Source organism: Cucurbita pepo, chromosome LG13, assembly GCF_002806865.2.
Source record: "Cucurbita pepo subsp. pepo cultivar mu-cu-16 chromosome LG13, ASM280686v2, whole genome shotgun sequence".
Classification (NCBI taxonomy): domain Eukaryota; kingdom Viridiplantae; phylum Streptophyta; class Magnoliopsida; order Cucurbitales; family Cucurbitaceae; genus Cucurbita; species Cucurbita pepo.
Genome location: NC_036650.1, coordinates 6,178,694 through 6,190,930, shown reverse-complemented (window position 1 = coordinate 6,190,930; position 12,237 = coordinate 6,178,694). Strand labels below are relative to the sequence as shown.

Below are 12,237 nucleotides of genomic sequence, written 5' to 3'. Positions count from 1 at the left end.
CCTTTTATTTTTTAAATTTAGCTTTCAAATATTTTTAGAAAAAATGAAAAAAAAATAAAATAAAATTTTATGCCAAATTGAATTAATTGAGAATTTTTATTTTTAACTTGGGTTAATTAAGGAATTAAAAAATAAATTAAAATATTGACTTTATTAGAAGAATAATAAATGCTTTTAAAAAATAAATTTCAGTACGTTGCTAACTTACAAGTCACGATAAGCAAACTAAAAAGGAAAAAGAAAAAAGAAAAAAGAAAAAGCTTCGTGATAGGCATTTTTAAAAGAAAAAGCTTCGTGATAGGCATTTTTAAAATAAGCGGATAATAAAATTTTTTTAAAAATATATTATTTATATGTATATATACCTCGAAAATTATAGTAATAATATTTAAATTTTTAATGGAATTGACTTTTTAATTTATATTTAATAAAGTCGGATAATCATTTAAAATGTAGATTATAAAAAATTGATAATATTTGAAATGATGTAATGGGAGACCAAATTTGTCCTGGTAGCTAATAAAGGTGGAGGCTGATGATTGCAACAATGAGACTCACTAAATATTAATTAGAATTTATGATATTGTCCACTTTAAGCATAAACTCTCATGTATTTACTTGGAGTTAGTATTCCTCACTTATAAACCTATGATCATTCTCTAAATTAGTCGATGTGGGACTTCCATCCTCCAACATTTTAAACGTATTTATTTAATTCCCAGAATTTAGGTAATGTTTATTTTAATTTCATAACTTAATTAAGTTGCAATAATGATATATATATATATATATATATATATATATATATATATATGAATATTGGGGTTGGGGGAGAAATGGGGTCGACAGGCCGGCGCTCCATATAGAAGTGGTTGATTACAATTGTTATGGCATTTAGTGGACACGTATTTAAAATTAATTTTTGTGAGATAGTGCGTAAGCATTTTGTTTTTATTATAATTAGATTTCAACCATTTTCATTTTGTTATTTTCTACATTAAAACACAATCATTTCCATCCAAAATTTAAATTCTAGTTTTAAGTTTATTATTTTATTATTATTATTTTTTTTTTTTTTTACTTTTATCTTAGGTTAAACTCGTTTTTACTAATTTTTTTTTAGTGTGGAGACGAGATAGAAATATATATCGAATTAGGATTGAAATCGAGTGAGTTCAAGCACTTGTTTAGAAAGATGCAAGAAGTTAAAGATTTACGAGTGGGATTTCAAGTTGGGGCGAAATTATAAAGCAAAAAAATTCAAAATTCATTCCTAACAATAGGTATGTTAGACGAACACGACTCTCCATAATAGTATAAGTATAATATTGTAGAATTTGAATATAAGCTCTTATGACTTTGTTTTAAGCTTCCCTAAAATGCCTCACACCAATGGAGAAAATATTTTTTATTATAAATGCATGATCATTTTCTAAATTAGCAGGTGTGGGACTTTTATCATCATTCAGGGTAAATAGACACACTTGAAAAATATATTTAAATAGGTTAATAAATTAATAATTTAGAACCAATAAATTTTTGAAAAATAATTAGTTTAATTGAGTATTTTTGCGAAATTGAAAATTATTATAAATAAATTATATAAAAAAAAAGGGACTATTTTACATATTTTCCTTTAAAATATATGCAAATTGCAAAAGGACTAAAAAGACATTTGATTAATACAGAATATAATAATTGTTTTTAATATAAAAACGATGAATAGCAGGAGAATTGAGGAGGAAGAAAGTAAACCACAATTTATTATTATTTTTTTCAATAATAATGACAAATAATCATGTAGACATCCACACGTTGTCCTTCCATTGGATAATAAATTAAAAATAAAATAAAACATTAAAAAAAATCCCACAAATCATTCCCAGATTTTTTCAATTAAATTCCAAATAAATAAATAAATAAATAATCTCCTCACATTTAATGCTTGTATTTTCCGTCTTCTATTTTATTTATTTATTTATAAAATCTTCTACTAATTAACAGCCTAACAACCAACATCTGAAACCAAAAGAATAAAAAAAAGATATATAAACCTTTTATAAAAGAATATTTAAATTATTCCACCCATTCCCATAGTTTATAAATTATCGAGAATATATATTAAACAAAATTCATATTATTTTTACAATCATACCATAGGTTATAATAAATAAATTGTTTATTAATGCGATAATCCAAAGTTTAAACATTAATCACAAAATAATAAATAATAAATAACTTTTGTGAAGCGTAAGGGTGGGATCTCTGTCACCGTACCTTCACGGTAACTCTTCACGGTAACTAGTCCAAGTTACCGTGAAATTGACACGTAGGCGACCGTGTTAAATTACAATTTTCTCCCCCTCCTCTCTCCTCCTATACCCTCCTCTGCCCCTCTAGCTTCAAACGCCGCACCACACGCGATCTCCTCTGCTTCTCTCTCTGTTTCAAGTTTCTTCTACATCCATGGGAAACCCTATCCATACAGCCGAAGACTGCATCATTTTCAGGGGCTGGGACAGTGCCGCCGGGGACGATGACTCTCAATCGGAGTCCGGCGTTTGTTCGCCCACGCTCTGGGGTTCTAATTCTCGAACCAACCTTCAATTTCACCGCCCGCGTAATCGCAGCCTCTCCCCGACGTCTCGGACACAAGCCATAGCCAGAGGTCAACAGGAGCTTATGGAGATGGTCAGGAACATGCCGGAATCCTCCTACGAGCTATCTCTCAAGGATCTTGTTGAACACCATTTGAGTAATTCGGAGCGGCAAGACGGCGATGCCTCGCTTTCGCGAGACGATTCCGCCTCTGAAACTTCCTTCCGAAGGGACACCAGCAAGACGAGGAGTGAAACTAGGGCGTTGGTTACCAGAAGTAGAAGCGTCGATAGCGGTGGATTTTACCTAAAAATGTTCCTCCCGCTGCCTTTCGGGCAGATGTCGGCCAAAAAGAAGAGGAATCTTAGAACCGATTCGGGGTTGAATAGCAGTTCGAGAGTGTCGCCTAAACCGCCGCCGGTGGACAGAGAGTGGTGGAGGAAGCGACCGAATGAGGGGAGCGTATCCGGCGGCAGTAGTAATAGCACTAGCAGCGAAAGAAGCAGGTAACAAACCAAATCAAATTGTTTATCAATCCAGACAAAAAAGAAACCCCCAAATTTCATGAATCTTAAGATCATCTGTTTGGTTGTGATGAATTTGATGTGCAGGAATTCAGAATCGCAAGGAGGTTGCTGGTTTTGTATCAGTCCAATGAGGAGTAAAGATCCAGAGTAGAACAGCCTCCATTGAGAGTATGCAAATGAAATGAACCTTCTTAATATGTAATCTTCTCTAAATCACAGCTGAATTTTGCAGCTAAGCTTGTTTATATCTTTCTTATCTGTATTTTGATTTCCATATGCATATGTATATTTTCAACCAAGAATTCACCTGTTTTTTCCTCCCACTTTCCTTAAATTCAAATGGGATATTAAATTATTACCATATTATGTTCGTGGGAAGACTCGAGGATTGACCTCGAACTTCTTGTTGAAGATTGTTGGGAGGGAGTTCCATATCGACTAATTTAGAGGTTGATCATAAGTTTATAAGTAAGATGTGGGAAAGATGGCCCACCAAAAACTATTCAATGATTCACAACGTCTGGAAAATTTAAGCCATTTGGCATCATTTGTAGACTTTGGATAGAGTATATTGTAAAGATTTGAATTCGAATTTTATGTCACTTTAAATATTATACAACATATTGTCAACATCAATATCAAAATGGACCCCTATGATTTGAGTATTTTATTAGTTTTCTAAGTTACGTGGATCATAAATTGTACAAACATCTTTCTACCAGATATAATATTAACACCCGATCGATTGGATAATGATATATAACATATTTTTCTCTAGTAGAGTTTTAAAATGGTGAGACTGATAATGATATATAACATATTAAAGTGAACGATATTTACTAGCTGGTTTGAGCTGGTGTTATGTAATATAATCAAGTATATATACTTTCAATAAAAGTACATTATCTGTTGAATTATGTTCGGGTTGAAAACATAAACGGAATAATTTGGAAGATCTCTAAAGAAAAGAGACAAAGATTCTGTTGTTTACTAACTATCGTCACTCACAAGTAAGCTCCAGCTCCAACTATGGTGGAGTCGAGTAGTGATACCTCAAATTCAAATTCAAATTCAAATTTTTTCATTTTAAGTAACATTTGGGCTTGGGCCAATTAACTTTGGGCCGAGTATTGCAATTTTGGACTGGGATCTTTTAGTTATACACTCGAATTTTAGATCAGAAATGGGCTTATTGGTTGCAAAACGTCATGATTGCAGACCCGACCCATCGGCCCAATTAGCGTTTCGGGTTGACGTAGTCAGCAAGTCTACTACGGCATCGATGCGGTTAGATTGGCAAGCCAAGTGGGACCAGATGGTCTGTGGTCTTAGTCCAGCAAGAAAACGCGGTTCTACGCTCCAAAACGCATCAGCCACTCCCCAAAGTCTCCCCACACTGAAGACTTAGAAAATGTCAAACCCGGAGACCCAAACCAAAGAAAGAACAAAGAAATCGTAATGGATTCTTATAATGCTTTTATGATTCCGCTTACCGTTTACTGAATTCATTTGGCTGTTGGGATTCATAGGAATTCATAGGAATTCGTCTATCACGGGACTCCCTGGTTCGTGTTCTTACGCGGGGTTTCCATTTTTTCCCCATTATTTCATTCTTTTCTTTGTTTGTGGGACTCTGAAAATTCCAAGTTGGGTCTGAAACTAATCGAACAAGCAACCCGTCCACGAAGAAAAGCGAAAACGAAGAACACACACACTTCTCCCCACTTTTGGCTGCTCATTCCCTAGGCAGGTATGCTTCATTTCAGCCCCAATCCATTTTTTCTTTTCCTCTGTTCCATCTATTTCGTTTGTTGATCCTGGCGTTTACTTTTAGAGTCTGGGTAATTTTGCTTTTGCTTTAGTTTTTCTGCTTTATGGTTTGCTGCGCCATTTCTGCCTATTATGTGTTGTTTTAGAGATGATCATGAATTTATAAGTAAAGAATACGTTTATCGAAGAAGCCCGGCTTCTTCGGCAAACCTATGAGAGCTAATGCTCAAAGGGTCTTAGTGGGTTATGTTATGATTTGTATGTCCACTTGAATCATCTGTTGTTTGGCTCACAATCGAGTCCGTCCACCCTCTTTTTCTTTCATCCCTTCTCTATTGAGAAATTTTGCTTATGGGGTTCTTGTTTATTGGCAAGGAATTTGTTGGTGATTCTCTAATCACTCGATATCTTCTTTTTGCTCCTTTTCAGAGTTGCTGCTTTATTTTTTAAAGGTATAAAGGGAGAGCCATTGATGGCAATGATTTCTGATAGACTTCTGTTCCACGACAGAGCTTTGTGTAGTTCACTTCTTAAGGTTACTTTTGTAGCTGAATTTCATAAATCCTGCTGGATTGTGTTTCTCAGGAGATTCAAGGACAGAACACCCTATTGGGGTGCAAAAGATTCAGAGAGATATGTCTACCAATGCTGCTGCTGCTTGCGCTGAGAGAGCCACAAATGATGAGCTTATAGCTCCTGATTGGGCCATAAACATTGAGCTCTGTGATATTATTAACATGGATCCCAGGTAAAAATCCCCACGTTGTCTGAAATGAATATCTATGAGTTGTTTACACTTGCCTTAGTGAACTCGAAACCAACGAAAGCAGGTTTTTGTTGCTGACAAGTTTTTTTCTTCCTTCCAATTGGGTTCTTTGGACTCAACCCATTGTTGTCTGCTTCCGTACTTATAAACTCACGATCCTTAACGATCCTCAACAATCTTTACTTATAAACTCATGATCAACCCTGTAATTAGCCTATGTGGGACCCTTTTCTCAACAATCCTCTCATCGAACAAAGTACACCATAGAGCCTCCCCTGAGGCCTATGGAGCCCTCGAACAGTCTTCCCTTAATCAAGGCTTAACTCCTTCTCTAGATCTCTCGAACAAAGTACACCCTTTGTTCGACACTTAGTCATTTTTTACTACACCTTCGAGGCTTACAACTTTTTTGTTCGATATATTAGGATTCTATTAACATGACTAAGTTATGGGCATGACTCTGATACCATGTTAGGAATCACGACCCTCTACAATGATATGATATTGTCCATTTTGAGCATAAGCTCTCTTGGCTTTACTTATGGTTCCCCAAAAAGGTCTCGTACCAATGGAGATGTGTTCCTTATTTATGCACCCATGATCAACCCCTTAATTATGGAGATGTGTTCCTTACTTATGCACCCATGATCAACCCCTTAATTGGCCGATGGAGGACTCCTTTTCCTACAATCCTCAACACGACTAACCAATTATAACTTCTTTCAACTGAATATCTATTCTCTGTTGTGATTTTAAATGTGGACTCTGGCTTTAAATGGGTAATTCATAGGCAAGCAAAGGATGCATTGAAGATACTCAAGAAGCGCCTGGCTAGCAAAAATCCTAAAACACAACTTCTAGCTCTCTATGTGAGTCTTCTTAGTCTTTGTTGAATGTTTACCATAAACAACAACATCAGATTTCTGGGTTGTGCTCTTTTCTTTGTAACAACCAATGGCTGAAACTTTTTGTTACTATTGATCCAGGCATTGGATGCTCTAAGCAAAAATTGTGGCGATACTGTTTTTAAGCTGATCGTAGATCGTAATATCCTGCACGAAATGGTTAAAATTGTAAAAAAGAAGGTATCTGTGAACTTCGACATGAATCTATCCTGTGTTACTTGGTTAAGTATACATCGCAAACCCGGACAAACAGTTTAATGTGTTTTTTTAAATCCTAGCAGCCTGATTCGACTGTTCGGGACAAGATATTAACTTTGGTAGATGCATGGCAAGCAACATTTGGGGGTGGCTCCAAGGGAAAGTGTCCACAGTACTATGCAGCCTACAATGAATTGAAGGTGAGTTATCTTTTACTCTGATATGTAACCTTTTAAACCTTTGACAGTGTGTTGGGAAATCTTTTTGCAGTACTCATTTGTTTTCGTTTCGTAATACAGAATGCTGGATTTCGATTTCCACCAAGACGAGAGAACGTTGGGCAGTTCTTAAGTCCACCTCAGATACACCCTGTTATTGAGCAACATGCTTCACCCTATGATGATCTTGCTGCTCAGGTTTCTCTTCAGTCTGATGCTTCTGGTTTAAGGTAACGTTTTAATTCCCTTTGGACTCGTCGTTTTGAAAAAGCAACGGGCTATGAAGCGATCCAATGCGTCGGTCCACTTCATTCTTCTAGCTCGAGTCTAGTTGTTTCTTTTCGATTTGTCATTGCCTCTCTGGATTCAACTCTGATTATAATCTGAACTTAAACAGCTTGCCAGAAATTCAAAATGGACAGGGGCTAGCAGATGTTTTGTTGGAAATGCTCGATGCGTTAGATCCGAAGACTCCAGAGGTATTCCTCTAAAAGTGTCTTCATGTTGTAAAAGAAAGAGTTTGAGGAAACTCATATGAGGCATAATGCACAATTTGTCCTTTTTCGTTCGACATTTTGACTTTTTCATGTTGTCAGGCTTTGAAGCAAGAAGTTATTGTCGATCTTGTTGATCAATGCCGTTCCTACCAGAGCCGTGTCGTGATACTTGTGAATGAGTCAACGTAAGATATCGTGCCAGCTTTATTTATTACCGTAGACTTAACCTCTGACTTGTGCTGTTTGCTCCCATTTCAGAGATGAGGAACGGTTATGTCAAGGATTGGTGTTGAATGACAGTCTGCAGCGTGTACTCAGCTACCATGATGACATTGCAAAAGGAACGTTTACAACGGAAGCTAGAAGAACAGAACCTCCTCCCGTTCCATCGGTTCCATATATGGACCCCGAGGAGGATGAGTCGGAAGATGATTTTACACCATTAGCTCGCAGGTGCCTATAATTGAGTCCCCTTACCTTGTTCCATTCTATAAAAAGTAGAATGTCATTGTAACTGTTAGACATGACTTGCAGGTCAACAAGAGATCACATTTATGCAAGGGACAGGAAACTGGCAAACGGTCAATCATCTCGAGTAAGTCCGCTTCCTTCACCCTCATTAAAGAAGACAACTGGTGCAGAAATGATCGATCATCTTAGCGGCGATGTGTACAAGCGTGAAGGGTCTCCAAGGACAGTAGAGCCACCATCTTATACACCTTCAACTTCCCCACCTTCACCAACAACTTCATCTTCCTCACCTTTCTACACCAGACAGCCTTTATTCGTCGAGCCACCCCCAAGAAGCATGTCCACAAACCCGCCCTCCGCAACACCAAGCTCCCTCCCTCCCCCACCCTCAAGATATAATCAAAGACAACAATATTTTGAGCAACAAAAAGCTGTTACAGGAGGCACTTCGCCCCATTTGAGCAACGGCTATACTTCTTACGACAAGATAGTCGGGAATACCAAGAATCTGTCGCTTGGTCCTTCCACCCCGACCAGAGCTGCAGAGCATGAGGAGGCCCTTTTCAAAGATCTGGTGGATTTTTCCAAGGCCAACACATCTTCATCCTCCAAATCCAACCGACCATTCTGAGACTCGAATAGTAAAGACTGACCTTATTTTTTCTTTGTCGTCGTCGTCGTTCTAGTATAGGCAGGCGATTGTGAGGTTCCTTAACGAGGTTGTTGCATATTCATGAACAAAGCCATCCATTTTGTAAGGAAGTAGGTGTTAGAATTTGTTCATGTTGCTTTGGATGGGTCTTAGATTGAGCCACTGATCTGCATATATTATATATTATGTTCATTTGGCATCTCTTTTGTTCCGTAACATACAACACTTTGTCAACATGCCAATGGGTCTTAGATTCTGAAAACACAATGCAGGAACAAATATGCCTTTATTGGTCAAAGAATAAAGTGATTCATACATTCAACAGAACAAGAGTACTCTTTTGCTCCTTCCACAAAGAAATTGCATTAAATGGAGAATAAAACTTATTAAGACAGCAGTTTCTTAGAGATAAGCAGTTTATCAGTTCACCAGTTTATGCAATGCAGTACAGATAATGAAGGCAAAGAGAGCTTGAAAGATTGATTTTGGGCTACTCAACTTTTTAGGAGAGGGCACGTCCTTGCTACCCCTTAGAAGCCCTTGCATATGATGATGCCTCCCCTGGAAAGTGTAGGCAAAGCAAAGTTTGAGAAACAAGACGTCAAGTCAATGAAATTTTCATAACATGTTATCAAGTTTACCAGTACAGCATCCTTGAGTGGCCCCCAGCATTCGAGTCTATTGTACTTCGGCGAGCTAGAATGAAAATATACCCTGACCAAGGCATCTAGCAGCTCAGGATTCTCCCCAAACAATATTGAATCTCCATACAGGACAGATTCAAGCACCTGGTTTAACAAAAAGAGAGGCATTTAGTCTTATTATAGCATTTCGATCGTTGTAGGTTGAATATGAGAGTTCCTGTAACAGTCCAAGCTCAAGCTCACTGCTAACAGATATTGTCCGCTTTTTCCCGGTGACACAGTTTTAAAACGTGTATAATAAAGAGAGGTTTCCACACCCTTATAAGGGATGCTTCGTTCTCCTCTCCAACCAATGTAGGATCTCACAAGAAAAATATGCACCGGCCGGGAATTGTACCCGAGTCTATACCGTGGCAGGGTACTATTCTACCACTAAACTACCATGACAGGGAATCGAGCCAGGGCTGTTACAGTTCCCCATGTCAAACTTTGAGATATAGTAATAGAAAATAAACTTACAAGAGGCAATTCTTTGGAGAAAATGTGGTATCTAAACTCTGCAGCAAGGTCGAGCAAAGAATTAGGACCGCTGACATAGCAATGAACATGAAGACACATTTCATCCTTTACTTTCTTCCACTCAGCAACCACATCATCCTTGTTGTACCACCCTCTCAACTATTAACATTCACAGACCCAAAAATGAGAAGAAAAGAACAATGTATTGTTCCATTCAGATAGTGAAGTAGCCATAGATTTGTACCTGATCAAGGTTGATAACATCAGAGATGGTTAAGGTGAGATTAGCAGTGAAGTCACAGTGTGATAGTATGTATGTTCTTGGGATGATCCCTGCACACTTCTTCACCTCTCTACTGAATTCAACTTTTAGCTTTGAAGCTTCAAATCTTGCTGGAGGAACCAATATCCTAACAGCCTACCAATGATCAATGCATCATAAGAACCAGCAAGAACCCATTTGAATTTTGGCTGCTTTGATTCAATAATTGTTCAGACTGTTCAAGAAATTTCATTTGAAAGAACCAACTACTAGTAACTCAACTGCTGAACTTCTTAGCAATATCTACCGGACATTGCACAATGAAAATCCAGCAACCGATTTCATGTGCATCATCGTGAATTTTAGCCTTCGTGGTGTTGAGGATTAAGGGGTGATCAAGGGTTTATAAGTATGGAATACATCTCTATTGGCATGAGGCCTTTTACAAAGACCAAAAGCAAAACCATGAGAGTTTATGCTCAAAGTGGACAATATCATACCATTGTGGAGGGTCGTGATTCCTGCCTTTAACTTAACCATGTCAATAGAATCCTCAAACGTCGAACAAAGAAGTTGTGAGTCTTGAAAATGTAGTCAAAAGTGACTCAAGTGTCAAACAAAAGATGTACTTAGTTCGAGGGATCCAGAGAAGGAGTCGAGCCTCGATTAAGGGGAGGTTGTCCAAAGGCTCCATAGACCTCAAGGGAGGCTCTATGGTGTACTTTGTTCGAGGATTCTAGAGAAGGAGTCAAGCCTCTATTAAGAGGAGGCTATTCGAGGGTTTCATAGGCCTCAAGGGAGGCTCTATGACTTTGTTCAAGGGGAGGATGGTTGAGGATTGTTGGGAAAGGAGTCTTAACATTGGCTAATTAAAGGGTCGATGATAAGTTTACTAGGAAGGAATACTATCAGCTTATGCTCAAAGTGAACAATATCAAACCATTGTAGAGGATGGAGGGTCGTGATTTCTTACGATACATTCTCGACGAAACCCAAAACTCGACAACAGAATCCTTTTAACTCTCAGGATTCAAGTCGATTGAGAAGGAAACCACAAACATTGAAGAACAAAATGCAGATCAAAATCAGACAAGGAAAATCTCTAAGCACGAGATCAAACAGAACCAAATAGATTCATTCACCCACAAAAAAACCCTTCAAATCAACGGAGATTGAATCAAACCCAGGCGACCTAGAAACAAATGAAAAGAACAGAGAGGGAAAGAGAATGGTACCTCAGAGACGAGAGTATTGTAAGAAGCCTGAGTCCTACGAAAAGAAGAACACAGAACAACAGGCTTCTTCCTCACAACAAATTCGAACTTAGGCTTGGCTGGCAATCGAAGAACAGAGTAAGAAGCACACTGAAAAGCCATGGAAGACGACGCATAACAACTTACGGCTCTTCTTCTTCACCTTCATCTTTCAAAATCAGATTCAGAATCAGAACCAGAGGCAGCCATTGTCGTCTGGTTTGCAGTCGCTCATGTGGACAATGATTCAAAGACCTTCGCGTTGGCCCAAAATCCAAGTCCGCCCATCTCCCTCCACACACATTCATCTTCCTTTCCACGATTTTAATTATAAAAAATAAGGTGAGGCTAAGTTTTTTCTGATTGGTTCAGGATTTTCATTTTTGTGACACGTCATCATCTCCGGTCCATTCTTTCATAACTTCTGGATAATGTGCTCACGTGGCTAAATCTAGCGCTTACACGTATTAATTGTTATTTTAATATTATCCAAATTTTAGGATGAATTTGGCAAAATGAAAAATTTAGAGTAAAAATTGAACTTAATAAAAAAATTAGAAAAATAAATATAAAAAATTTATAAGGAATGAAAATGTATGGGACGTTTGAGCTATGGGCTTATTCCCGTTTCCATCATCGAGAATTTTTTAGTGTGGAATTCCTAAAAGAATAAATAGAAAATTTAGTGGGAACGAGAAATAAAATATGTGGCAGAAACGAAGACATTCGATTAAGGGCACTAGCTACCCTTTCTTTGTCTGGATTCGTGAGGGGAGGCAGGAAACTCCGTCTATACCATAGCTTGAGACGAGACCCGGGAGGCAGCAAGCGTAGTTTACGGAGCGAGAGTCATAGTTCCAATAGCGAAGGAATTAGAATGACGGCCGCAAAGGATATGGAGCGTTTAGGCTAATGGTACTACTAGTCACCTACACTCGCAGATGATTTATGCGCTAA

The 12,237-nt window shown here is 37.8% G+C and overlaps 3 protein-coding genes across 7 annotated transcripts; 2 read left to right on the top strand and 1 right to left on the bottom strand.

Moving 5' to 3' along the window:
- Positions 1-2,385: 2,385 nt before the first annotated feature.
- LOC111808245 lies at positions 2,386-3,486 on the top strand. The gene is made up of 2 exons (XM_023694111.1): positions 2,386-3,104; positions 3,210-3,486. The coding sequence occupies exons 1-2, from the start codon at positions 2,467-2,469 to the stop codon at positions 3,274-3,276; spliced, it is 705 nt and encodes a 234-aa protein (XP_023549879.1). The 5' UTR covers positions 2,386-2,466; the 3' UTR covers positions 3,277-3,486.
- Positions 3,487-4,479: 993 nt separating this feature from the next.
- LOC111809059 (TOM1-like protein 4) lies at positions 4,480-8,801 on the top strand. Of its 5 annotated transcripts, none has more exons than XM_023695385.1 (11): positions 4,480-4,875; positions 5,325-5,347; positions 5,481-5,643; positions 6,452-6,530; positions 6,648-6,746; positions 6,845-6,964; positions 7,064-7,212; positions 7,380-7,461; positions 7,579-7,664; positions 7,738-7,932; positions 8,014-8,801. In XM_023695385.1, exons 3-11 carry the CDS (start codon positions 5,531-5,533, stop codon positions 8,579-8,581), a joined length of 1,491 nt encoding a protein of 496 aa, XP_023551153.1. In that variant the 5' UTR covers positions 4,480-4,875; positions 5,325-5,347; positions 5,481-5,530; the 3' UTR covers positions 8,582-8,801. The 5 variants fall into 5 exon arrangements, with proteins under 5 accessions (XP_023551153.1, XP_023551155.1, XP_023551157.1 ...); XM_023695389.1 differs by having other exon boundaries at positions 4,481-4,875; positions 6,848-6,964; XM_023695386.1 differs by lacking the exon at positions 4,480-4,875 and adding an exon at positions 4,948-4,966.
- Positions 8,802-8,869: 68 nt separating this feature from the next.
- Positions 8,870-11,581, bottom strand: LOC111809060 (protein STAY-GREEN LIKE, chloroplastic-like). Its single transcript, XM_023695390.1, has 5 exons — positions 11,263-11,581; positions 10,010-10,183; positions 9,766-9,924; positions 9,244-9,390; positions 8,870-9,163 (listed from the first exon to the last, which is right to left on the bottom strand). Exons 1-5 carry the CDS (start codon positions 11,401-11,403, stop codon positions 9,023-9,025), a joined length of 762 nt encoding a protein of 253 aa, XP_023551158.1. The 5' UTR covers positions 11,404-11,581; the 3' UTR covers positions 8,870-9,022.
- Positions 11,582-12,237: the final 656 nt, after the last annotated feature.

What these genes read in the sequence shown, in the direction of transcription:
- LOC111808245 (XM_023694111.1), top strand. Translation starts at nt 2,467, where the DNA reads ATGGGAAACCCTATCCATACAGCCGAAGACTGCATCATTTTCAGGGGC. An exon ending in ACTAGCAGCGAAAGAAGCAG is followed by an intron (nt 3,105 to 3,209) that starts GTAACAAACCAA and finishes TTTGATGTGCAG; the next exon opens with GAATTCAGAATCGCAAGGAG.
- LOC111809059 (XM_023695387.1), top strand. Translation starts at nt 5,531, where the DNA reads ATGTCTACCAATGCTGCTGCTGCTTGCGCTGAGAGAGCCACAAATGAT. An exon ending in TTAAAATTGTAAAAAAGAAG is followed by an intron (nt 6,747 to 6,844) that starts GTATCTGTGAAC and finishes TTTAAATCCTAG; the next exon opens with CAGCCTGATTCGACTGTTCG. An exon ending in ATACTTGTGAATGAGTCAAC is followed by an intron (nt 7,665 to 7,737) that starts GTAAGATATCGT and finishes CTCCCATTTCAG; the next exon opens with AGATGAGGAACGGTTATGTC.
- LOC111809060 (XM_023695390.1), bottom strand. Translation starts at nt 11,403, where the DNA reads ATGGCTTTTCAGTGTGCTTCTTACTCTGTTCTTCGATTGCCAGCCAAG. An exon ending in ACAATACTCTCGTCTCTGAG is followed by an intron (nt 10,184 to 11,262) that starts GTACCATTCTCT and finishes GATCATTGGTAG; the next exon opens with GCTGTTAGGATATTGGTTCC. An exon ending in TCTCCAAAGAATTGCCTCTT is followed by an intron (nt 9,391 to 9,765) that starts GTAAGTTTATTT and finishes TTGTTAAACCAG; the next exon opens with GTGCTTGAATCTGTCCTGTA.